We start from the raw sequence: 26,326 nt of genomic DNA on the forward strand, positions 1-26,326 counted from the left end.
GGTCCCACATGGGAGACATATAAAGAAGGCAAATGCACATGGGATACATGGTAATTTGATAAGGTGGATTCAAAATTGGCTTAGTTGTAGGAGACAGAGGGTGATGACAGAAGGATGCTTTAGTGACTGGAAGCCAGTGTCCAGTGGCATACCACAGGGATCTATGCTCGGTCCCCTATTATTTGTCATTTATATAAACAACATAGATGACTGCGTGGGGGGTAGGATTAGTAAGTTTGCGGATGACACAAAGATTGTCCGGGTGGTTAATAGTGAGGTTGAGTGTCTTGGGCTACAGGAAGATTAAGCCGGGGTGGTCAAATGGGCAGATAAGTGGCAGATGGAATTTAACCCTAAAAAGTGAGAGGTGATACACTTTGGAAGGAGTAATTTGACAAGGAAGTATTCAATGAATGGCATGGCACTAGGAAGTTTTGAGGAACAAAGGGACCTTGGCGTGTGTGTCCATAGATCTCTGAAGGCGCAGGGGCATGTTAGTGGGGTGGTGAAAAAGGCATATGGGACACTTGCCTTTATCAATCAAGGCATAGATTACAAAAGTAGGGGGGGTCATGTTGGAGTTGTATAGAACCTTGGTGAGGCCACAGCTGGAGTACTGTGTGCAGTTCTGGTCGCCACATTATAGGAAGGATGTGATTGCACTGGAGGGGGTGCAGGGGGATTCACCAGGATGTTGCCTGGGATGAAACATTTAAGTTATGAAGAGAGGTTGGATAGACTTGGGTTGTTTTCTTTGGAGCAGTGAAGACTGAGGGGTGACCTGATCGAGGTGTACAAGATTGAGGGGCATGGACAGGGTGGATAGGGAGCAGCTGTTTCCCTTAGTTGAAGGGTCAGTCACAAGGGGACATAAGTTCAAGGTGAGGGGCAGGAGGTTTAGGAGGGATGTGAGGAAAAACTTTTTTACCCAGAGGGTGGTGACGGTCTGGAATGCGTTGCCTGGGAGGGTGGTGGAGGCAGGTTGCCTCACATCCTTTAAAAAGTACCTGGATGAGCACTTGACACATCATAATATTCAAGGCTATGGGCCAAGTGTTGGTAAATGAGATTAGGTAGGTAGGTCAGGTGTCGGTGCAGACTCGATGGGCCCAAGTGCCTCTTCTGCACTGAGAGATTCTGTGATTCTGTGATTTGCTGATAGTGACAGCAATATTGTTTCTGTCAGCAAAGGCAGTTTGACATAGTCCACGCTTTAAAGCATTGGGAAACTCTACAGAAGATTTTGAATCTGTTTTGGAGTAATTTCGATTTTCTGAAGTATATTGTCCTCTAATTTGATGGTGTTACATGGCATAATAAAATCATGTTTTCAAAGGATTTTCTGCTCATCTTGTAAGAATATCCTGTTGACACTGTAAATTATGTGTCCACTTCTTAATTAACACTGTGTTCAACCACCTTTTATTGCATTACACTGTGATAACTGCTCTGCATATGTATGTAATTTTATCAGTGATTCATCTATAAATTAATCCTGATTTGATTACCATAAAATTTCTCCTACCTTCAAATTGAGCTAGTAAAGCAGTCCCAGCGGAACAGTTTTAATGCATTGAAGTACTGCTCCATTGGCCAAGCAGTAGGTAGCTTGGGAAGCTTCAGAATTGCACAACATTTCATCAAACTAGATTAGAGAATTAACTGCCACAAAGTTGTGAATGAAAGGAATCCTGACATGGAACAAGGATGCATAATCTTAAAATTTAAACTAGGCCAGTTAGGTGTGAAATCACAAAACATTTTTTCACGCCAAGGGTGCTGGAAATTTGGAACTCTTCCCCTCCACTCCCCTGCCCCTCCAAAAACCCAAAAGTCTGAAGATACAAGGTCAATTGAAAGTTTCGAACTGAGCTTGATTTATTTTTGTTAGGTAAGGGAATCAAGGGATGTGAAGAAGAGATGACTAAATGGAATTGAGGCACAGATTAGCCATGATATATTGAATGGCAGAACATGCCCAAGGAACTTCATTTAAAATATGTTTTTTCCCATTCTGTACTTAAAATGTGGTGCGAGGGCGAAAAGCCAGCAAGTTAGGAGATTAACAACTCTTTCTATGCTGTTAAATGCCTCCCAAGACCACCTACCACACCTTTGTCTGAAGATGCCAAGATACCATAGACATTTTTGTTCCCAAATTCAAGATAGTCTGCAATGCTGCTGCCCTCATTCCCCCCCAATACTGCAGCTTCCCCATCTGCTGTCCAACCAACTGCACTGTCCAATACAATGAGCGCTATACAATGAGCTATACACCGTCTCAATCTATTAATGGGAACTGTGCTTCCATCGAGTCCAGCAGCTGCAAGTTGTAAAATGACATTTTGAAATACTGACACTTTGAAATTCGCAATCTGTAATATTTAGAAACCTGAAGCTGAAATGTTTATCCTTAAAGCTGTGTATAAATGCACAACTAAATTGTGCTTTTGGAACTTCAAAGAAAAATTATATTAATAAGCACACTATCTATATTAATAATGATTGGTTTAATTTCTACAGAATGTTCCATTTAAGGGAGATCGGTTTATTTTATGTATTATTACATTGTGCTTAATGAGTTTCTCCTGTCTTGTGTTGCAGTGTGATTTCTAATAGTATCCAGTTGTTAGTTCAGGACTTGGATGCAGCCTGCGATCCTGCACTGACTGCCATGAGTAAAGTAGGTGCAAAATCTTGACACTGTAGTTCTCATCACAGATCTATTGGATGTTGTTAACATTGAAAAGCCAATGTGGGGTGATTCTCTGATCTGGTGCTTTGAGCACGGAGCTACACTAACAGTGAATGGACCTTGGACATTTGGTCTGAAATTTTCCTAGGTGCCTTCCTTCAGGGAGCACCAAATCAAGGAATCAGCCCATTGTTTTCTTGTGGCAGTGTTAATGAATTGTATTCCTATGACAGCACATGTTTCCCTAATAATCTTGGAAACTTGACCAAGTTGATAGCACCCTCTCCCCTCTGGGTAGGAGCTCATATAGACTGACTTTCCAAAAAGTGCAGCATTTTGTTTTCCAAAGGAGTTGTTTTTTTTAAGTGAGATAGTAAACAAGTCATATCAACCTGCTCTGATAGTTCAGATGGACGATGAAGATGCCCTGGCAATATTCAAAGTAGAGAGGGAGTTCACCCAAATGTTCTAACCACCATACTTGCCTCTCAATCTAAAGGATTAATTAATGATTCATCCCATTGCTATTTGTGGGATATTGTTGGCACAATATGGCTGTAACTGTACTTTGAAAAATAATGTGTTTACAAAGCACTTTAACACACTCTGATGTGCTAAGTCATTATATAAATGCAAGTGTCATTTTAATGTCCTACAGGTGAAATAATGATTCTGACTAAATTATTGAGGCAAATATTTCCACTAGATGATCTAGTTATAATGCTTTTGGTTAATAATTTTTTTTAAAATGTAGAAATTTATATAGTGCATTCCTTCTAGATGCCATGGCAAAATGTGGAACATGTTGGTGATCAGAGTCCATATGTCACATCCATAATCCTCCATATCAAACAGAATGTGCCCATCATCCGAGATAACCTTGCCTCCACTCGCAAGTACTTCACACAGTTCTGCATCAAATTTGTCAAGTAAGTATTGTGTCCCCTTGCTATGAATGTTCACAACTTCACCTTCAATGCAAGGTGTTTCTTCAGAGGCAATCTTGTGGTAAGGATAAACAGAGCTACTATTATGTGGTGAATAAATCAAGCTACTTTTTTATTGCATGGGATTCAGGGGTTTTTACAGGGCTTTTGGGAGCCTGTGTTCTGAGAGTCTGTCCAGTCTTCCCATGAAAATCGATGCCTTTGATACAGAATGTCTCCTGAATAACTGGTGTGGGAAAGGAAGTTTACTTGTAATATATTTGTACAAGATGAAAATGAGAAGAGGAACAGATTTACTTATTGTGTGTTTTACATAACACATGTTCAGAATCTTAATCTTTTACCAAAATAATGCAATTTCAGCATTTTTTAATTAACTGTAACAAAACCCAACATTTGCCAGTGCTTAATACCATAACTTTCCGGTGGTTGTGGCTTAGTTGTTAGGAAATTCTAGCCGCATACTTTGGAGGACGTCATTAATCGTAAACAGTTTGGGATAATCCTGTCTGTTTAAGTGATTCAAATAACTAATCCCATATTATTTCTACTGTTGTGTCAAACTCAATTATGATAATTCAGTGCAAAAACTGATATATGGCAGGGTGAAGTAATTATACTCGCTGTTCGATCCAGTTCATTTGGTTAAGTGTTGCAGAGGGATGGATTGCGCCAATGGCGTTCAAACTGAATACCTTGTGTTTGTTTTAGCTTAACATCTTACTCAGCAAAATGAGCCAAGGAGAAAACAAAGAGGTTTTTTGGAAGAGTTCACATTATATTAATGCAAATTCTCCTGCTTCTGCAGTGAATGTTTTCTCAATAAGAACCACCAAAAAACGTGTTCATTGGCCATTCATCTCATTGCTATGTGCCATGTGCAGTGTTTCCTTGTGTAACAGTGACTCACTGTATGTAAAGCACTTTAGGTTTCAATGCGCAATATAAATGCATGTTCATTTAATTCTGATTGACGTGATGTGAGAAGAGAACAAGGTTTTACTTCAAGGAGAGTGGTTTAATTCTACTAGTCAGATTGACAGCTGAGTTCTTCTAGGATACTTGAGTGTGTAGATTTGTGTGTCTCAATTTGGATTGCTTAAATTTAAAGGAATCTTTTGGAAAGATATATAAATTAGGTAAGTTTTTTTTTAATCGAATAGACCTCAGATAAAAATTAAAAAGCCCTGTTGAAGAATTACAGTGGATTCAAAAAGAAATAATCTGATTGTGAATTTTGAAGCTGTCAGCAATTGATCGGCCCAGCCAGAACTGGATTCCCTGGGGAACTGTTAAGAACAAGAAAGAACTATTGAAGCAACTGCCCAGTAGCTACTGTTTGAATCATTTTATGGCTGTCTACCAGTCCAGTTTAAACTGCTTGCTTTATAACAGCAAGTACTTGTTACGCTAAGCATCTCCTGTGTATACAGTGCGCTCTGTTAAGAGTGAAACTGATTTTAAACCAGATGTGTGGTTGGAAATGTGGAAATATTTTTCATATTTCCATACTTGGGAGATCACCATTATTCAGCTGGATCAATTCCTACTGTTTTCTCAGTTTTGGCTGCATTCAGTGATGTTCAAAGTTCTGTGAATATAATCTTACCTGGTAGCAAATGGCAATTGCAACAGGCCTGTTGGAAACCTATATGTCCCTATCCCATGTGTGTTCTCTGTAAATATCATGATGTGTGTATTGCTTCTGTTTACATATCCATCTTGGCTTACCTACTCCAGTGAATCACTCAATTTTGCATTAATGGTCAATGTTGTATTATTTTACTTGTTTTTGTTGGTTTTATTTGCAGATATCCCTGCAGTTTGGAAGCTCAAATCTGTTTATTGCTATTTGCAAAAATATTATACCTTGATTTTCTGCTGTCCTGATTTCAATCAGAATTTCCTTGGCATGAAACTTTGAAATTATATACTGTTGCTTTATTTGTATTATAGCTGTCTTCAGTTATGTATCAAGCTTGCCAGACCATGATTTAGGGCAGTGTTTCCCAAACTACTTTCCAATGTGACCCCATTTTAACACCTGTAAATTAACGTGACCCCAGAAGCCAGAAAAAAAAGTAGCAAATAAAGCAATACAGTAATTTTCAGTATATAATTATTAAAGTTTACATATCAACATACAATACATCATATAAATATGAACATCTGTATTTTAAAGTACTTTAATACCATTATTTAATGTACTCATGTAGGTTTTTGCCAAGCTCTGCATATTCCCAGTAACAGTCTTCCCAACCACCCCCCCTTGCCCATTCACTTGTCCTGCAGATCCACTTCCCAAACCTCTACCTCCCATTCACTCACTCATTCAGCAACGTCTCTTCCTAATCCCCCTCCTCCCATACACACACTCACCAGCCACCCTTCCCAACCATGCTCCTCTCCCCTTTTGATCTGGTTGTCTGTGCCTGCGAAGCCAAGTTGTCATCCTGGGGTAAGGAGTCTGTACAACAGGCAGACAGGACCAGAATTACAGTAAAGTTTGAAGCCACCATTCATCTTTCCGGCTTAGCCATGTGACTTCTGCTTTTTCCCGTACTCTGTCAGTCGCTGAGTTACACTTGCTGGCCTCTACCTGAACCAAGTTGGTACACAAACATCGGGGGCCCATTCAAATACCTCACTAAAAGTAATTTCTGATGTTCAAAGATGCTTTGGACTCACGGTCCATCCCTTGCTGTTTGGCAGCATCAATCCTGGATGAGTGCAGCTCCAACAACAGTCAAGAAGCTTGACATCATCCAAGACAAAGCAGCCCATTTGATTGGCACCCCTTCCACAAACATTCCTTCCCTCCACCACTGACGCACAGTGGCAGCAGTGTGTACCACCTACAAGTTACATTGCAGGAACTCACCAAGGCTCCTTAGGCAACACCTTCCAAACTCACAACTGCTACCATCTAGGACAAGGGCAGCAGATATGGGAACACCACCACCTGGAAGTTCCCCTCCAAGCCACTTACCATCCTGACTTGGAAATGTATCCGTTCCTTCACAGTCACTGGGTCAAAATCCTGGAACTCCCTCCGTAACAGCATCGTGGATGTACCTATACCACATGGACTGCAGCAGTTCAAGAAGGCAGCTCACCACCACCTTTTCCAGGGCAATTAGAGATGGGCAATAAATGCTGGCTTAGTCAGCGACACCCACATCTGATGAGTTAATTTTTAAAAAATTCCAGAGAATCCAGAGCTACCCAGCCAGAGTCTCCAGGATGGGCAGTCTCCTCTCCATAGTCACCATTGCTGCCTCAGAGGAGGGGGAGCTCGTGACCCCAAATGCGATCTCTGCAACCCTACTGGGGATCGTGACCCACAATTTGGGAACTCCAGATTTAAGAACTCTTGATCATTAGCCAATTTCAGTTATCAACAGGCCAGTTACCTATAATGTTGGATAGTATATGCAATAATTTCCCTTCACCAGACAGGAAAATCCTCAAGTTAACAAATGAAGCTTGTGTAATTGTTTTGCAATTCCATCATGATCATTCCACATAACTGTTTGAATATGGGCACTGGGTTTGGTTGGGATATTCCCATTCAGAACACCATTGCATCCATAAGTGACGTAGAATGTGAGAATGCAGGAGGTCTCATGCAGCCTGACTTCAATGCTGAGCTGACTGCTGCTAAAGCTTTATTGCAACGTATTGTCAGTGGGTGGTACTGCCAAACTATTCTAGTCTTTAACAGGTAAATACTGTTCAACTTGATAAACAAAGCTTCTTCGAATATAACAAAAACAGATAAAGGCTAGAAACCTCCAGATTAGATAGGTCTGGTGAGTGAATACACAGATATTTCAGGCTATGGACCCTTGGTCAGGTCTCTCACTTTACCTCTCTAGTTCATGTTTGTACCCACCAGCTCCACCCAACTCATGTTTACCCTGCCTCACCTACTGCGTGCTGTAATTCATGCTGTTGGCCCCTTCCCTAACCCCAGCCCTCGCACTCTGACTCACCCATGTGTCCAGTCTCACGTTTCCACTTTTGGGCTCGCCTTGTCCTTGTCCTCACCTTCTGCCTTACCTGCCTCCACATTCAACGGATCATCCTCTGGCATTTTCACCATCTCCATTGTGATGCCACCACCGAACACATCTTCCCCTCCCATTTTTGGCTTTCCGAAAGGGCTGTACCCTTTGCGAGACCCTATTCCACTCCTCAGTCGCCCCCAACTCCCCCATCCCTTCCCACAGCACCTTCCTATGCAAGTGCAGGAGATGCAACACCTGCCCTTTCCTCCTCCCCTCCCACTGTCCAGGACCCCCAAACATGATTTACTTGTATTTTCAATTTAGTATACTGAATTGACTACTCATGATGCAGTCCCCTCTACACTAAAAAGATCAAATGCAGGTAGGGTGACTGCTTTACAAAATGCCTCCATTCATTCTGCAAGTGTGACACTGAGCTTCTGGTAGCTTTTGATTCTCCTCCCACTTTGAATCCACTTCTACACTGTTCCAGTGAAGCTCAACATAAGCTCAGGGAACAGGACTTCATCTTTAAATTAGGCACTTTATTGCCTTCTGGATTCAACATTGAATTTAACAGTTTAAGAATATAATCTCCGCCCCAAATTTTTAGATGATTCTGCATTCCCATTTGCACCTCCTCTAACACCAAACTTTTGTTTCTTTACTTGTCTCATTAACATCTCCTTTTGCCTTAACACCATAATCTCTTCTGCTCTCAATGCTATCACAGACCTTCTCTTTTTTGTTCTTCTACTCCACCCCACCTTTCCCTGCCCGTGTATTCACTTGCATAAAACCTGTTACATCATAATCACTCTGAAACATTAACTCCGTTTTTCTCTCTCTACATATGCTGTGTGTTTCCAGAACTTTCTGGTTTTCTTTCAGATTTCCAGCATCTGCAGTATTTTGCATTTCAAATAAATCAAAAATTTCTGTTCACAGCATAACACAAGAACACAAAAAATAGGATCAGAAGTAGACCATATGGTCTGTTGAGCCTGCTTCGCCATTCAATGCAATCATAGCTGATCTTGGGCTTCAACTCCATTTTCCTTCCTGCTACCCATATCTCTTAATTCCCTGAGAGACCAACAATCTGTCTATCTATCCTAGCTTTAAATGTATTCAACGATGCAGAATCCACAACCCTCTGGGGTAAAGAAATTCTAAGGATTCACAACCCTTTGAGCGATGTAATTTCTCCCCATCTCAGTCTAAAATGATTGGCCCTCATCCTGCATAAACTGCAGAACTTAAGACTATCCTGATAGGAACATAGGGCCTATGTTTCGTGTTTAGTGATTGCAGTGCTTTGTCAGAGTCTTTACTGAATTGACTGTAAGATGGCAGCTTAGAGTTTTCCTCATGGCAGACGTCACATGACTACAGCAAGCCAGATAGGACATGTTAGTACTGTTGCATTTCAAAACCCAAACACCCCCTTTTCATAACGAACAAAAGATCCAAACAGTCCCTTTTTCCTAACAAACAGAAGACAGATTTGCATGCATGATCATGTGTAACTGTGATTTACTCAAATTACCCACTATACACCCACTGTTCTCGTGCATTAACAACTGTTTGTTCTAATAGTCAGCCTCTGCACTTGCATTGCATACATAGTTTATAGATCATGCAGGTCTCTTAATGGTACGCGTGCACGTTGTCATTGGCTGTTTGTCTGGCTGATGTTCCTTGTCTGGAAAATATTGTTCCCATGGCACGTGTTGCCTTGGTACCTGTTGTTCCATTTCCGTTGTTGGGGACAATTGGACCTGTGGGAGTGATGGTCATTTTGTATTTGTACAGCTGGTGAGATCCCATCTTCCTGACCGGCCAGCTGCAGCGAAGGAACAACTTCGCTAGTCATTTGTATATGCTTGCATTCACCTTGTTCACCTCCACCGCATACGATTGACGTGACAATTTCTGTATGCGTGTCCCAAGTTTCCATGTGGGCTGACTCCTGTTGAGAGCGTTAAAGGCTTGTACCCTGACTGTCTCCCAATGCTCAGCTCTGGCAATGGTTTTTCAGTCTTGTCAAAATACTCTTTGGCTTTCTGTCGTTTCCCTTTGATTTTTTTCACTTGCACATGCTACCACTTCTGGTTTCAGTAGCTTTTTTGCTTTTGTAAGAATAGTTTGTGTGTAGCATGACATTAGTCTTTGGACTGGACTACTTTCTATGCCTTCAGCTGGTGTGTTTCTCTGCTCGAGGATTGCCTTGTATACACCTGTGCTAGATTTGCTCAATTTCTTGATGATTCCTTTGGCGATTTTTATTGCCACCTCAGCCTTTCCATTCGACTGGGAATAGTGTGGAGATGATGTTTAGTGTTGAATTTCCCAATCGTTCATCAATTGGCTGAATTCTTTGCTCATGAACTGAGAGCCATTGTCACTCATCACAATGTCTGGAATATCGTAACGACTAAAGTGTGCTTTCAGGCATTCTACTATTTTTACTGGATCTAATTCCCAATAGTCAGAATAGTAGTCGACAGTGATAAGATAATCACTTCCTGCTAGAGTGAAGAGGTCTACTCCCAGCTTCATCAATGGTCTGTCTGAGATGTCATGCATCATCAGTGGTTCTCTAGCTTGTTTAACTTGGTATGTGTTACACACACTGCACTAACCTATGTGGTCTTTAATTTCATTGCTCGTGTTTGGCCAGTAGAGCACTTTTCTTGCCTTTCTCAGGCTCAATTCAATTCCTTGATGGCTTGCATGGGTGCGCTTCAGCATCTCTCATCTCCTTAGGGACGATGACTCCATTTCTTTTGTTCAAGGTGTCATCTTGGGCTGTTAATTCATCTCGGTATGCCCAATCTGTTTATGTGACCACAGGTGTGTCGTTGGTGCTCTCAGGCCATCCTTCCATCACTAATTCTCGTAGTGCCTGGAGAGTTGCATTGTGTTGAGTATATCGCTTGATTTGAGCAAGATGCTTGTCTGTCAGGTTCAATGTCTCTGCTGGGTTGATGACTTCCAGATCATGTTGAGCAGCTGCTTCACCTTGAATCAGGAAGATTTCATGTTCTGGTTTAGCATCCTCAGCTTTCTTCATGGGGAGTGCTGCTCTCAACAGCATGTCTGCGATGTACATCTGTTTCCCTTGCTTGTATGTCATGTCCAGATGATATCTCTGTAACCGAATTAACATTCTTTGCAGACGCTTTGGAGCAGATAGTAGCAGTTTAAGAAAAATGCTTTGAAGTGGCTTGTGGTCGGACTCCACTGTTAGTTTGTCTCTCCCAAGCAATTGATGAAAATGCTCACAAGTCTAAGCAGTCTTGGTGAGTTCTTGCAGTGCATTTTGTAGATGGTACACACATCTGCCACTGTGCGACGGTGGTGGAGGGAATGAATGTTTGTGGATAGGGTGCCGATCACTCTCTCCAGTGGCCATCAGTATTGGCTTGTTTGCTTCTTTCTAGCCAAACGTGTGCAAAATTATTTGCTTCTTGCAGTTAAAACACTGCTTTCCCCACGCTGGGCAATCCTTCTTTTCCTCTCTATGATTTCTTCTACAGTATTTGCATTCTGCCGTTTGTCTGCAATTGTTCTGCTCTTTTGGCCTGTTATGTGTCTCAACATGATGCATCTCCTGGTCTGCTCTGCCTTGCATGTGCTCTAACTGATGTTTTACAAGTTACACATTTCTACACATGCCTGTTGCTTCCCTGAGCATAAGTTTCTCCTCTTTCAATAGACTTGGTCTCACTGAGGGGTCTCGTAGGCCTAAGACTATTCGATCTTTAATCAGATCATCTTTCAGCTGCCCGAATTCACATGATTCTGCAAGCTGTGTTACTGCAGACTTATACTGTTCAATGGGCTCGTTTGCACCTTGAGCTCTAGTGTTGAATACATAGCATTCATAAGTAGTATTCACTCGGGGTTCAAAATGTGTGTTCAAGGCTTTCAAAGTCTCTGCCGTCTGTTTCCTTTGTTTGTCGGTTAGACTTAGGGTGGAATATAATTTGTAGCAATCCCTCCCCAGCAGTGTTAGAAGTGTGGCTACTCTTACTGCCTCCAGCTTGTTAATTGAACCTGTTGCCAACTCTTAGTTTTGCCACTACAAGTGGAAAAACTGCCAGTTCTGTCATATTTCACCTTTCATTTCTGCCAGAGCTGGGAGTGGAGAGTATACAGCCATGTTAACTCACCAATATTAACTAGTATCCTTTGGTTTGTTTTTTCTTTTCCTTGCCCTTTCTCAGTAGCTATTAGCATATTTGAACATTTCTGTGTGCCTTTCTGGGCTGTGTCTACTCTGCAGCATTTCCAGGATTTCAAAACTCTTATTTTATCTCCACTTCCTGACGTGTTTCGTGTTCAATGATTGCAGTGCTTTCTCAGTGAGAGTTTTTATTGAACTGACTGTAAGATGGCAGCTTACAGAGCTTCCGTCATGGCAGAGGTCACATGACCACATTAAGCCAGATAGGACATGTAGTACTAATATAATAGATAACAAAAACAGAAAATGCTGAAAAAACACAACAGGCCTGACAGCATCCGTGGAGAGAGAAACAGAGTTAACGTTTCAAGCCATACAGACTTGAAACATTAACTCTGTTTCTCTCTCCACAGATGCTTTTCGACCTGCTGAGTTTTTCCAGCATTTTCTGCTTTTATTTCAGATTTCCAGCATCCGCAGTATTTTCCTTTTATCTTAAGACATGTAGTACTGTTGTATTTCAAAACCCAAACACCCCCCTTTTCGTAACTGCAGGACTTCAGATTCTCTCGAGTAGGAACATAGAACCTAGGAGCAGGAATAGGCTATTTGACCCTTTAAGCCTGTTCCACCATTCAATAAGATCATGGCTGATCTGGTTGTGGCCTCAACTCCACTTTCCTGACTTCCCACCATAACTCTTGACTCCCTTATCTATCTAACTCAGCCTTGGGTAAATTTAAAGACCCAGCCTCCACTACTTTCTGGGGAAGAGAAATCCACAGACTAGCGACCCTCTATTTCAGCTGATTATTGCTGTCAGCTCCTGACAATGGGGACAGTTTCATGTGTGCCTCCTTTATAGTGGACTGACTGTCCAACTACAGAGAAAATCATTGCCATGCCTAATCCAGGTGCAGCTGTTTTTCAATATGTAGAATAAACTTCCAGATAGAGTTTTGGAAGCATAAATCCTGGAATCATTTTTTAAAATTGTTATGAGGTGGCAGATGATTTGTGCCAGGCCAATTAAATCCACAAGGGATACTTGACCATGCTATCACAACAGTTTTGCAATTTGTATTTATTACAAGTAGATGTGTGCACTGATTCAGAAGCAATGAGTCCACTAAGGCCTTTAGAGATTTTAAAAAGTAATTTCAAATATTTATTAACAAAAAACATTTCAAGCACATACATAAGACTACAATTACTTCATACTATGACAAATCCTAAAGTCCCAATTAACCTGACTCCCAACTAAGCATACCCCTTAAGGCAACAATCCAAAATAGATTTTAAATGTAAAAAATAACAAGCCAGCAACCAACACAGTTCACACTTGACAGTGGAACTCCAAAAGCTTGCCTCCAACTTTAGTTACTGGACACAACAGACTTATGCTCAAATGGCTGGAGGTTGGGGTTCAGAGGGATTATGAACTCTTTAGATGGATTAACTATGCTGGTCGAATGGCCTTCCTACCAATTACCTTCTATGTTCCTCAGGAGCAGGAACTCCACTTGGAGCAATTGAGGCCAATTTTAACACCCCTAATGCTGTCCCAGCTGAGATAAGCTAACTCAGCATAGACTGGGAATCAAACCTGGGACCTCTCGTGGGACAGAAACTTAATCTCTGAGTCAACGGGAAGTCATAAGTTTCTATCTTCATTTAAAAGATAACATTTTAATGTAAACACTGCTCCTCATTAGTCACTTCTTTCCATTTTGTGTTCACCAGCCAGTACCATAATGTGAACAATTTATGTAAAAGTTTGAGCATAGTCTTCAGTTCAGAACTGTTTAAAAATAGCGTGCACCAGATGGAACTGATAAGGTGTCAGACCATTTAAGTATGGCATTGTTCTTCAACAAACTTAGTTGCTGGGCTGCCAAGTTTTTGAAGATAAGTTTCTCAAATAATAACCTGCATTATGTTCTTTTCAAAGCAGTTTCACATATTGGAATGTGGCTTGGCATGCTTGTTCCACAGGCAGGTGGTTCAGACTTGTCCCAGAAACTTTGTGGTTCTGCTCAGGCATGTGGCAGTTATTGTACTTCAGTCTCACAGCTGACATAAGCTGAAATTGTAGCTTTTGATTTTCTTTTTGTTTTTCCCCTTAATTCCCCTACCTTAATCTTTTGCAACTGCGAGTTTCCTTTAGCTTGAAATGAGTGTAAGTGGGTCACTAACAGATGGCAGTGGGTTATTGTGCCATATCAGTATGTATTGACTTTTTGAGCAGCTTGTACTGGTCAGACCTTTCAAATTGGAGGCACCATTATTAAAACTTTTTTTTTTCCATCCAGTTTGTAGACAAGACCTTAACGACACATTTTGTTGTTTTCAGTGACAGGATAAGCTCCATACCAGGAGTTTGAACTTGGTTTAGGTTGACTCTTCCGCACAGTATTAAGTGAGTGATGTATTGTCAAAGATTCTATTTATTTTTGAGACACTAAACGGAGATCTGTTTGGGTGGTTTCAGTGAAGCAAATCAATCCAGTATTCAAAGGAGTTTGGGTTTGTCTAGCCAGCATTCTTCCTACACTTCAGCACCACTATGTAACCTGTAAATCAGGTTAGTTGCCTAATCACTGTTTGTGGGATCTTACTGCCTCCAAAATGGCTGCCACGTTTGCTTGTATGACAGCAGTGATTCGATGCTAAAGTAAATCATGAAATGGGAAACTCTTTCAGAATTTCCTGAGAGTTATAACAAATCACCATAGAAATGCAAGTATTTCTTTTCACGGTGCTACAAGTCATCACTAAAAAGCAAACATGCTATCTCACCTACAGGCCTATTTTTAAAGCATGCAAGTTTAAGCAAAAATAAATTTGGAGAGAATGAGAACAATTTTGGTCATTTTCAAGGTCCATGTTGATAGCTGGTTTTGTTTGTTTTAGACTCCCCATTGGGGTATGTCGTCTGCTTGGAAGGTGGCAAGTTTTTAAAATTGGAAGCTTTTACTATGTTACCAGGATAACCGGATCAGTTTTGTGCTTAGAGAGATGATGGCAGGATGCAATTCATAATCTCCATCATCACATTTTTTGTGAAGGATTACAGTGGTGCAGATAGGTGGCCAGCTCAGTAATGTTATTGAGGTTTCAGTTAATTCCTGTTCAGCCACCATGCTGAAACCAGATTGCCTCTGTGAATTGTCTTTAGGAAAACCTGAGCAGTTTGATGGCCTTATAGCGTTGAGGCCATGTTTCACATCTCAATAATTGCTCAATTGTCTCAAGACACAGGCCAGAGCTCCAACAAGCCATTGTAATAGGAAAGAGGAAAATGAGTGAAACTCAATCCATTTTGTCCCATAGAAATGTTATGCACAGTAAAACCAAAATTACAAGATGCTGTCTGCCTCATGGGTTTGCCTAGCAGGCAACAAGAGATTTGGATAGAAATATCACCATTGAAGTCATACTTGTGAGTTCTGCTGCAACAAAATGTCAAATTTTAAATAAGCCAAGTGCAAACTGTAGGAGTTTAGGATCTCTTAGGAGTTTATATTTGTATTCTTTTTCTGAAGATCTGGACTTGCCAGTTAAGATCTGAACTAAATATCAGTCAACTGGAGAAAGTGATTATTTAATGTGTCATTGTCTTAACTGATGTAAACGTTCATATGAGGATCTTCAGGTATCCTAACAAGGCATTACTCCAGCTTTAAACTTTTTTTTTAACACACCACTTTGAACTCTGTCTTCACAGACTAACTATAAAGTATCTGCCTGTGTAGAAACATTTATTGTTGTTTACTCTGTAGCTTTAATAGAAAAAAAGTAGGTGTTACTTATTTCCTTCCTTGATTACATTTATATTTGATTACATTTTGTAGGAAAGTGGAAATAAGGAGGATTGTTCACATCCACTTTCCTGTATCAGTAACCTGTAGATTTTAATCAGTCTTGTTGATCACTTTGGAGTTTTTAGTTCATTATTTGTGATTCCTCCACCATCCATTCACTATTTCCCCATTTCTCCACCCGACTCCTTACCACCCCCACCCTTCCATATTCAGTTAATTTTTCTGTTTGGTTTTAAGCTCTGCTTTCCTTCTGTGAATATTGTTGCTGGGTGAAGGCTGTGTGCAGTATGGAGTCCTGATTCTAAAAGCTTATTGGACCCCCTGTTACAGCTGCTATGAAATGATTAATGGACTGCATTCCTGCATTCTGATAGTCTATTAATTTTCATTGTAGAACCAATTGTGCCCATGACCAAGTTCCACTGTCATTTAATTTGAAGTGCAAAATTGCAACAATAAAAAATCCACAAAGTGGGGGAATATATATTCCATTGTGTGGAGATTAACACATTAAGAACTGAATCTTTTTCAAGTCCAACCAAGTGAACTAGAACGATAAAGTAAAAGAAACTTGACCTGCCAATAATTGTTCCCTAATGAGGACAACCTGTGTAGTTACAGAATATTCAGCATCCAGAGGCAAGATGAGAAGACATTTATTAACGCAGTGAAATATGATGATCAGGAATGCACTGCCTGAAAAGAAAGCACATTTAATAATAACTTTCAAAAGGCAATTGGAAAAATTTGCAAGGCTACGGTGAAAGAGCAAGGAATAATTGGAGCACTTTCAAAGGACCAGCACAGGCACAATGGGATGAATAGCCCCTTTCTCTGCTGTATCATTGTATAATTCCATTGGTAACATCAACATCAGGTGGAAAATCCATATAGTTTTATGATAAGGACTTGGAATCCTATTTGTTTCCAAATGATCTAGAGGCCATTCAGGACCAATAGCACATGGAGGGATCATGGAGGGTCTATGAATGTGCTAATGTTGTATTACATTAACTAGAGACATGAAATGTTCGCAGTTCAATCAGAGGCTTTTTACAGATTTACCTTGTTTGTGAGGCAGAGTTGGTCTTCACATTTTCAGCAATAGCTTTGTGTTCATACTATGACACTCAGAGGAAATAGTCTTCATGTCAAGAGGAAAACCATATGAATTTAATTCGGTTCACATATTTGAATGAAACTAGTTTTTTAAAAAAAACCTTCCCTGCAACTCAAAGGCAGTGATTATTTATTACTTGGTTAAATTACTCTGATTTTCACAATTTATTATTAACTTGGCCAAGCAGCTTACTTAAATACCTCATTTTTTCATTTTGTTTTGTGCACCCTACTGTTAGTTTTAGCATGAATTCGCTTTCTTTTAATTGGCTGTGGCAGGTTTAATCTAATTTTAAAAATCTGAAGTTTGTGCTTTCTCGTGACCCCTGCAATTCCTTGAATATCTAACCGTTATTTGGCTCATTAACTTTCATTCATATATTCTCTGTCTGTTCTATTATTTATAAAGAGTACTTATCAGTAATTAGTCTACAGAGTTTACATTTTATAACAATGAGGCTTATCTTGCTTGGGAAAGCACTTCATACTCTGGGTTGGGTGTGGGGGATGGCGGTAGGGGTTGAGGGGAAGAATTTGCATTCATTCATTTACTATGGGAGGACATCAAGTTGATGTTCCCATAATAAAGTTGCTACACTGCACACTCCCCCCAAAATACAGTTGGTGCTTGTAGAGTATTTGAGAAAAGAAATGGGCACTCATCCATCAAGTCTGTGCCATTGATTTTCTCCACATAAGCTACCAAGTCAAATCTCACTTCCTGCTTACTTCCCAAATACCTGAGTGTATGGCACTTCCCTAGACTTTCTAATCCTCTGTTTTGTGTTGAACTGAGCTGTAAGGGGTGGCACATACAGTGCTACTTCGCATCAGTGTAGAGCGGATTTGGATGTGCATTACTCCCAGAGTACTTAAGGAAGTGGCGCTAGAAATAGTGGATGCATTGGTGGTCATCTTCCGAGATTCTATAGACTCTGGAACAGTTCCTACAGATTGGAGGGTAGCTAATGTAACCCCACTATTTAAAAAGGGAGGTAGAGAGAAAACAGGGAATTATAGACCAGTCAGCCTGACATCGGTAGTGGGGAAAATTCTAGAGTCCATTATAAAAGATTTAATAGCTGAGCACGTGGAAAACAATAGCAGAATTGGACAAAGTCAGCATGGATTTAGGAAAGGGAAATCATGCAGAGCGGATTTGGATGTGCATTACTCCCAGAGTAATCTACTGGAACTTTTTGAGGATGTAACTAGTAGAGTTGATTAGGGGGAGCCAGTGGATGTGATTTATTTGGACTTTCAGAAGGCTTCCGACAAAGTCCCACATAAGAGATTAGCGTGTAAAATTAAAGCGCATGAGATTGGGGGTAGTGTATTGAGATGGATAGAAAACTGGTTGGCAGACAGGAAACAAAGAGTAAGAATCAACGGGTCTTTTTGCGAATGGCAGGCAGTGACTAGTGGGGTACCGCAGGGATCGGTGCTGGGACCTCAGTTATTCACACTATATATTGATTTAGATGAGGGAATTAAATGTAATGTCTCCAAATTTGCAGATGACACAGCTGGGTGGAAGGGTGAGCTGTGAGGAGGATGCAGAGATGCTTCACTATGATTTGGACAAGCTGAGTGAGTGGGCAAATGCATAGCAGATGCAGTATAATGTGGATAAATGTGAGGTTATCCACTTTGGTAGCAAAAACAGGAAGGCAGATTATTATCTAAATGGCTATAAATTGAGAGAGGGGAATGTGCAACAAGACCTGGGTGTCCTTGTACACTAGTCACTGAAGGTAAGCATGCAGGTGCAGCAGGCGGATAAGAAGGCAAATGGTATGTTGGCCTTCATAACCAGAGGATTCAAGTACAGGAACAGAGATGTCTTGCTGCAATTGTACAGGACCTTGGTGAGACCACACCTGGAATGTTGTGTGCAGTTTTGGCCTCCTTATCTGAGGAAGGATGTTCTTGCTATAGAGGGAGTGCAGCGAAGGTTTACCAGACTGATTCCTGGGATGGCGGGACTGACATATGAGGAGAGATTGAGTCAATTGGATTATATTCGCTGGAGTTCAGAAGAATGAGGGGGGATCTCATAGAAACCTATAAAATTCTAACAGGACTAGACAGGGTAGATGCAGGAAGGATGTTCCCGATGGTGGGGGAGTCCAGAGCCAGGGGTCACAGTCTGAGGATATGGGATAGACCATTTAGGACTGAGATGAGGAGAAATTTCTTCACCCAGAGAGTGGTGATCCTGTGAAATTCATTACCACAGAAAGTAGTTGAGGCCAAAACATTGTGTTTTCAAGAAGGAGTTAGATATAGCTCTTGGGGCGAAAGGGATCAAAGGATATGGGGACAAAGCGGGAGCAGGCTACTGAGTTGGATGATCAGCCATGATCATAATGAATGGCGGAGCAGGCTCAAAGGGCCGAATGGCCTACTCCTGCTCCTAGTTTCTATGTTTCTATTTGTGCAAAAGTGGCAAATCAATTAGATGACTAATGAACAAGCTTTATTCCTGAAGTTGAAACCCTTTCCAGGAAGCCATCTCATGCTGATCTGATATCCCATCAATGTGCAGTTGTTTTTACATTCTTTTTAAAGAAATTGGTAAATTCAGTAGCTTAAAGAATTTAAAGAAAACAGGCATTTGTGTTTTATTGCACAAAAGTAATTTTAATTACCAGATAATTTGAATTAAAAGGAAAGAACTGTGTACAATTATGTGTCTGTGGAGGTAGCAGTTAAATGAGAAGATGGGTCCAAAAAGTGAGTAGGTAGACTGGCTTCAACTTTACTTACTTGATGGCAGCAGTGTAAGGCCTGGTCCATTGCCATGGTCACACCTCAGTCCCATGTATTCTGCACACAGCCAGCTTGCGGCTGGCGGGGGGGATACCCAGTGGCTTCTTCGTGGAGCCAACTTGGGGTGGGTGGGGTGCAGGCAGGTAGTGAGTATCTGACAGTGGGCTTGGAGCAGTTTTCATGCTCCTCTTGGCCCCACAAAAGTCTCCACCATCAGTATGTGAAAATTTCATTTTGGGTCTATAATTGGCCTAGAAACGTGAATTAAATATTTAAGTAGCTTCTGCCAGTTTCAAGCAGGAGTGCTAGCTGCCATTTCGAGGCCTATCTTAAAATCACATTAGGCGGTACTTGCACAGCTAATTGTTGTGCATTTTTCTTTTACCAATTTTCAATGGTCAGCTGTCCTATTTTCTGTCCTGGGCTGGAAGCACTGAGAGATGTGCACGGCTGCTCTTTAAATATGCATCTGGCGTGAGGAAGCAGCGAGGTAATGGTGTGGCGGGTGAATCGGAGGCTGCCCACCAGTGAAATGGCGTGTTTCCCAGGAATGCATGATTAATGAGGCGGGATTGGGACAAAATGGCACGAAAACCTGCCATTGCAGCCAGCGGGTAAAACATCCTTTTCCCTGCCCGCTCCCATATTTAGTGCAAATCTGGGATAATTCCGCCCATTGTTTAAAAAACTTTTATATTTGAACTAAATCCATTGATTCTCTCCAGTTGTGTATGTCTCTTATTGTTGTGCTGATAACAATATTAGAAGGCCATTGATGGAACTCGCAGTCCATCTGCCTCTCTACTAGTCACCAGAGGCCCAAGTCCAGTGTGAATCAATACGGGATAACATGCCAGGGGGAAGACTTACATTCAAAAAAAAATGTTTCCCCAGAACATAGTTCTAAAAAAAAACATCCTGACATTAATAAAGCCATGAAACTATTTTAGGTTATGTCTAAAACGCGAAGATTTAAGCAATATAAAAGGCTAAAGTTTCAGAAAAGAAAATACAGGTCCAGACATCAAAATATTTTCTCTCAGTCTCTGTGGAATTCACTTCTGGCTATGAAATCCACTGAGCGAATGACAGACTATGTGTAACACCTTAATTCTGAAATCTGACCAGTTCATCACAGAGTAAGGCCTTTGAGGTCAGGATCAGATTCTGGGCCCACATCAAATGCTGGATCTAGTGATTATATTGTGCTTGGGATATAGCTAAGCTAATACCGTGCAGGTTTTTTTTTTATAGTGATAGCCTTGGTGAATTCCCTCTGTGCAAACAAGCCAGCCACAAAGAAGTGTCACTTAAAAAATGGAGTTGCCTCCAGGTCTGTAGAGGTCTATAGATCTTTTAAAAAAAAAAGTTACAAAGCCTCTTTTGTGGCCTTACTTTTAAATGTTCCTTACCCCTTCATGGCCCGCACAAGTTATGAAGACTAAGTTTTGGCTGAGCAGAAAGGGAGCGAACTCCTATTATCTCCACTGCATTAATTGTAACCCATTCTATGCTTTTCAGCAGGATTAGCATTAATCCACACTGGAACAGATGCCACTCTTTTTTTTTCTTTATGACTGCAGGACACCAGATATCCACTTATGTTGCTCTCACACAATAGGAGTGCAGTTGGGATAGATGCAAATTCCCCCTCTGTTACCTGTATTGCCTGATCATTCAGCTCAGAAGGAGGCCATTTGGCCCATCATGCTTGTGCTGGTTTTTGAAACTGTTATCTAATTAGTCCCATCACCCTGCTCTTTCCCAGTAGCCTTGCAATTTTCTCCCCTACAAGGTATGTTACCTGCCCGGTGCCAGGGTGAGGGGCCCATGTCTGACCGGCTTGAAATGATACTGGAGAGGGAGGGGGAGGATCCAGTTGTTGTGGTCCACGTCGGGACAAATAACATAGGTAAGACTAGGAAAGAGGACCTGTTTGGGGATTATCAGGAACTAGGAACTAAATTAAAGAACAGGTCCTCAAGGGTTATAATCTCCGGATTACTACCCGAGCCACGTGCAAATTGGCATCGGGATGCGAGAATAAGGGAAGTAAACACGTGGCTAAAGGAGTGTTGCGGGAAAGAGGGGTTCCATTTCGTGGGGCACTGGCATCAGTATTGGAACAGGAGGGATCTGTACCATTGGGACGGTCTCCACCTGAACCGATCTGGGACCAATGTTCTAGCGAAAAGGGTAAATAGGGTGGTCAACAGGACTTTAAACTAGAAAGTGGGGGGGAAGGGAAAGGTAAAACTCCAAGAAGTATGACCAATGGGAAACAAAGCAGCAGGTTAGCATGTTGAGGGGTGGATTCAACTTTATGGAAAATTATGAAAAAACTGAAAAGAAAGGAGAGGCTATTAAAGTCTCCAGAACACAAAATAGGACAGAGTGTTTGGAAAGGGCTAGGAATCTAACTTCAAGCACATCAGATAAAGGGACGACAATGAGAAAGGGGACGGGAAATGCAGGACTGAAGGTGTTGTATCTGAATGCATGCAGTATACGAAATAAGACTTTGCATCAGTCTTCATGGTGGAAGACGCGAGTAACATCCCCAAAGTTCAAGAGAGTCGGGGGGCAGAGGTGAGTATGGTGGCCATTACCAAGGAGAAGGTGCTAGGAAAACTGAAAGGTCTGAAGGTGGATAAATCACCTGGACCAGATGGATTACACCCCAGAGTTCTGAAGGAGATAGCTGAAGAGATAGTGGAGGCGTTAGTGGTGATCTTTCAGGAATCACTTGAGTCAGGGAGGATCCCAGAGGACTGGAAAATCATTAATGTAACCCCCCTGTTTAAGAAGGGAGTGAGGCAAAAGACGGGAAATTACAGGCCGATTAGCCTGACCTCGGTCGTTGGTAAGATTTTAGAGTCCATTATTAAGGATGAGATTTCAGAATACTTGGAAGTGCATGGTAAAATAGGGCAAAGTCAGAATGGTTTCATCAAGGGGAGGTCATGCCTAACAAATCTGTTAGAATTCTTTGAGGAGGTAACGAGTAGGTTAGACAAAGGAGAGCCAATGGATGTTATCTACTTGGACTTCCAGAAGGCCTTTGACAAGGTGCCGTACAGGAGGCTGCTCAGTAAGATAAGAGCCCATGGTGTTAGAGGCAAGGTACTAGCATGGATAGAAGATTGGCTGTCTGGCAGGAGGCAGAGAGTGGGGATAAGGGGGTCTTTCTCAGGATGGCGGCCGGTGACTAGTGAACTTCTGCAGGGGTCAGTGTTGGGACCACAACTTTTCACTTTATACATTAATGATCTAGATGAAGGAACTGAGGGCATCCTGGCTAAGTTTGCAGATGATACAAAGATAGGTGGAGGGACAGGTAGCATTGAGGAGGCGGGGAGACTGCAGAAGGATTTGGACAGGTTAGGAGAATGGGCAAAGAAATGGCAGATGGAATACAACGTGGGGAAGTGTGAGGTCATGCACTTTGGTAGGAAGAATAGAGGCATAGACTATTTTCTAAATAGGGAGAGAATTCAGAAACCTGGAGTGCAAAGGGACTTGGGAGTCCTAGTCCAGGATTATCTTAAGGTTAACTTGCAGGTTGAGTTGGTAGTTAGGAAGGCAAATGCAATGTTAGCATTTATTTCGAGACGACTAGAATATAAAAGCAGAGATGTGCTGCTGAGGCTTTATAAGGCTCTGGTCAGACCACATTTAGAATATTGTGAGTAATTTTGGGCCCCGTATCTCAGGAAGGATGTGCTGGCCCTGGAGAGGGTCCAGAGGAGGTTCACGAGAACGATCCCAGGAATGAAAGGCTTAACATATGAGGAACGTTTGAGGACTCTGGGTCTATACGCGATGGAGTTTAGAAGGATGAGGGGGAACCTGATTGAAACTTACAGAATACTGAAAGGCTTGGATAGAGTGGACGTGGGGAAGATGTTTCCATTAGTAGGAGAGACTAGGACCCAAGGGCACAGCCTCAGAGTAAAGGGAAGACCTTTTAGAACAGAGATGAGGAGAAACTTCTTTAGCCAGAGAGTGGTGAATCTATGGAATTCATTGCCACAGAAGGCCGTGGAGACCAGGTCATTGAGTGTATTTAAGACGGAGATAGATAGGTTCTTGATTGGTAAGGGGATCAAAGGTTACGGGGAGAAGGTGGGAGAATGAGGTTGAGAAATTTATCAGCCATGATTGAATGGCGGAGCAGACTCGATGGGCCGAATGGCCTAATTTCTGCTCCTATGTCTTATGGTCTTACAAGTATTTACCCAAGTTCCTTCTGAAAGTTACTACTGAAAGTGCTTCCGCCTCCCTTTCAGGCAGTGCATTCCAAACTGTCATAATTTGCTGCATTAAAAAAAATCCTCATTTAACTTCTAGCTCTTTTGCCAATTACCTTAACTTGTGCGGCTGAAATTCAGGGAACTGATAACATCATAAACAAATGTGCTTTCAGATCAAGGCCGCTGGTTTCAGTAATGTGAACGTATCAGCACTGGGTCTCATGCATTTGCCCTCTGAGTCTCAACATTACACAAAGGACACCAATGCGTTCACAGAGGCCAGTGTAAAAGGAGAATGATAACTGCTTGGAAGTGACTCTCCTAAAATTGAACCCCAGAAACGCAAAAGTAAAATCAGCTTCAGTGTTTTAATAGCAAACACCCCCATCCCAGTCATTCCAATTGACGATACTTTTGTTTCCTAAATCCAATTTGGCTCCTCAAGTGACATTTAAAACTACTACCTGAAACAAATTTCCTCCTGACACTGCATGCACACAAAGTTAGAAACTGGCAAGCGTCTGGGGGCATTGAATGCAGACTTAGTTGAAGCATTCAAGAAAGAAATGGATGGACTCCTCATTGAATAGGAGGAAAGGGGCTTGGTGTCAACAACATGGAGGCAAAATGGTGAACATTGCGTCGTTTGATGTTGGATAATTTTGAAGTAACTTAGCTTTCATTTTTCTGCGTATGTGGTTGAATTTCCATTGCAAGATAACTGGTGGAATGTTTTCATTAAAGCTGTAGCAAAGATAAGTGTTAATTTGTATGTTCGTATGTTATAACATTTCAGAAGGCAGATAGATAGTCTAGATAGTTCTTTTATTCCATTTTTCATTTAAAAATACAACAAATGCTACTTTAAACCTTCAATGACGCTCTGAATGTCCTTATTGCCCCTTAGCCAAATAATTATTTATTCTGGAGCTCTGTACTGTCATAACATTGCAGTTCCCTTATGACACAATATATAATTTCACTTAGTTTTGACTGTGGCTCGGCTGAAAGGGTATTCTTAGCTTTCAGCAAATGGCTTACAGTCATTGAATTGGGTGTGACTGCATTTGGGAGGGGGTGGTAAAGGGATGCAAGCCTGAAGGGGAGCTTCTGATAAAGTGTTCCACGAAATGGAGATTGGGTGTGGTGTTAATTATATTTTTTCCACGATTAATTTTTTTGATTTTAAAACAAAAAATCCAGGCTTTTCTGCTAAAGATGTGGATTCAATCCTGATGTCGTTGGGGTGATCTGCCACTGACTCCAGTCATGCTCTGACATCTCACCCAAATTTTTAAAAATTCATTCATGGGATATAGGCATCACTGGCTAGGCCGACATTTATTGCCCATCCCAAATTGCCTTTGAGAAGGTGGCGGTGAGCTGCCGCCTTGACCTGCTGCAGTCCCTGAGGTGTAGGTACACCCACCGTGCTGTTAGGGAGGGAATTCCAGGATTTTGACCATTTTTTTATGTTTGAACTTGGACAGTCATCGAAATATAGAAAATTTCCAGAGCAAAAGGAGGCCATTTGACACATTGTGTCTGTAAAAGGGCTATCCAGCCTTAACCCCATTTTCCAGCTCTTGTTCAGTAGTCTTGAAGGTTACGGCACTTCAAGTGCATTTCCGAGTAATTTTTAAATGTGATGAGGGCTTTTGCCTCTACCGGTTTTCAGACAGAGTTCCAGACCCTGACCACCTTCTGGGTGAAAAGAATCCTCCTAAACTCCCAACTAATCCACTGCCAATTACTTTAAATCTATGCTTTCTGGTTACTGATCTCTCTGTTAAGGGAAATAAGTTCTTCCTATCCACTTTATCTAGGTCCCTCATTTCTATACACTTCAATTAAATCTTCCTTCATCCTCCCCTGTTCCAAAGAAAACAACCCTAGCTTATCCAATCTTAAAATTCTCCAGTCCTGGCAACATCCTCATAAATCTCCTCCCATACCCTCTCTTGTGCGATCACATCCTTCCTCTAATGTGGATCCTTCTTGCAATGTGATCAGAACTGGGTACACTACTCCAGCTGTGGTCTAACCAGAGCTTTTTTATTCATTCATGGGATGTGGGTGTCGCTGGATAGGCCAGCATTTATTGCTCATCCCTTATTGCCCCTTGAGAAGGTGGTGATGAGTTGCCACCTTGAACCGCTGTAGTCCCTGTGGTGTAGGTACACCCACAATGCTGTTAGGGAGGGAGTTCCAAGATTTTGACCCAGTGACAGTGAAGGAATGGTGATATATTTCCAAGTCAGGGTGGTGTGTGGCTTGGAGGGGAACTTCAGGTATTGGTATTCCCATATGTCTGCTGCCCTTGTCCTTCTAGATGCTAGTGGCCGTAGGTTTGGAAGGTGCTGCCTAAGGAGTCTTGATGTGTTCCTGCATTGCATTTTGTGTATGGTACACACTGCTGCCGCTGTGCGTCGGTGGTGGAGGGAGTGAATGTTTGTGAATGGGGTGCCAGTCAAGCAACTTCTTTGTCCTGGATGGTGTCCAGCTTCTGAGTAT

At 41.6% G+C, this 26,326-nt stretch overlaps 1 protein-coding gene across 1 annotated transcript in view; it reads left to right on the top strand.

Moving 5' to 3' along the window:
• Nucleotides 1-26,326, top strand: part of vps53 (VPS53 subunit of GARP complex) — a 250,550-nt gene that overhangs the window by 156,424 nt on the left and 67,800 nt on the right. Inside the window, exons 17-18 of the mRNA XM_078548073.1 lie at nt 2,605-2,683; nt 3,476-3,624. Of these exons, the coding sequence (XP_078404199.1) occupies nt 2,605-2,683; nt 3,476-3,624 (228 nt within the window). The remainder of the gene's footprint in view (nt 1-2,604; nt 2,684-3,475; nt 3,625-26,326) is intronic.

The sequence above is a fragment of the Cetorhinus maximus genome, chromosome 9 (genome assembly GCF_964194155.1).
Source record: "Cetorhinus maximus chromosome 9, sCetMax3.hap1.1, whole genome shotgun sequence".
NCBI classification, from domain to species: Eukaryota; Metazoa; Chordata; class Chondrichthyes; order Lamniformes; family Cetorhinidae; genus Cetorhinus; species Cetorhinus maximus.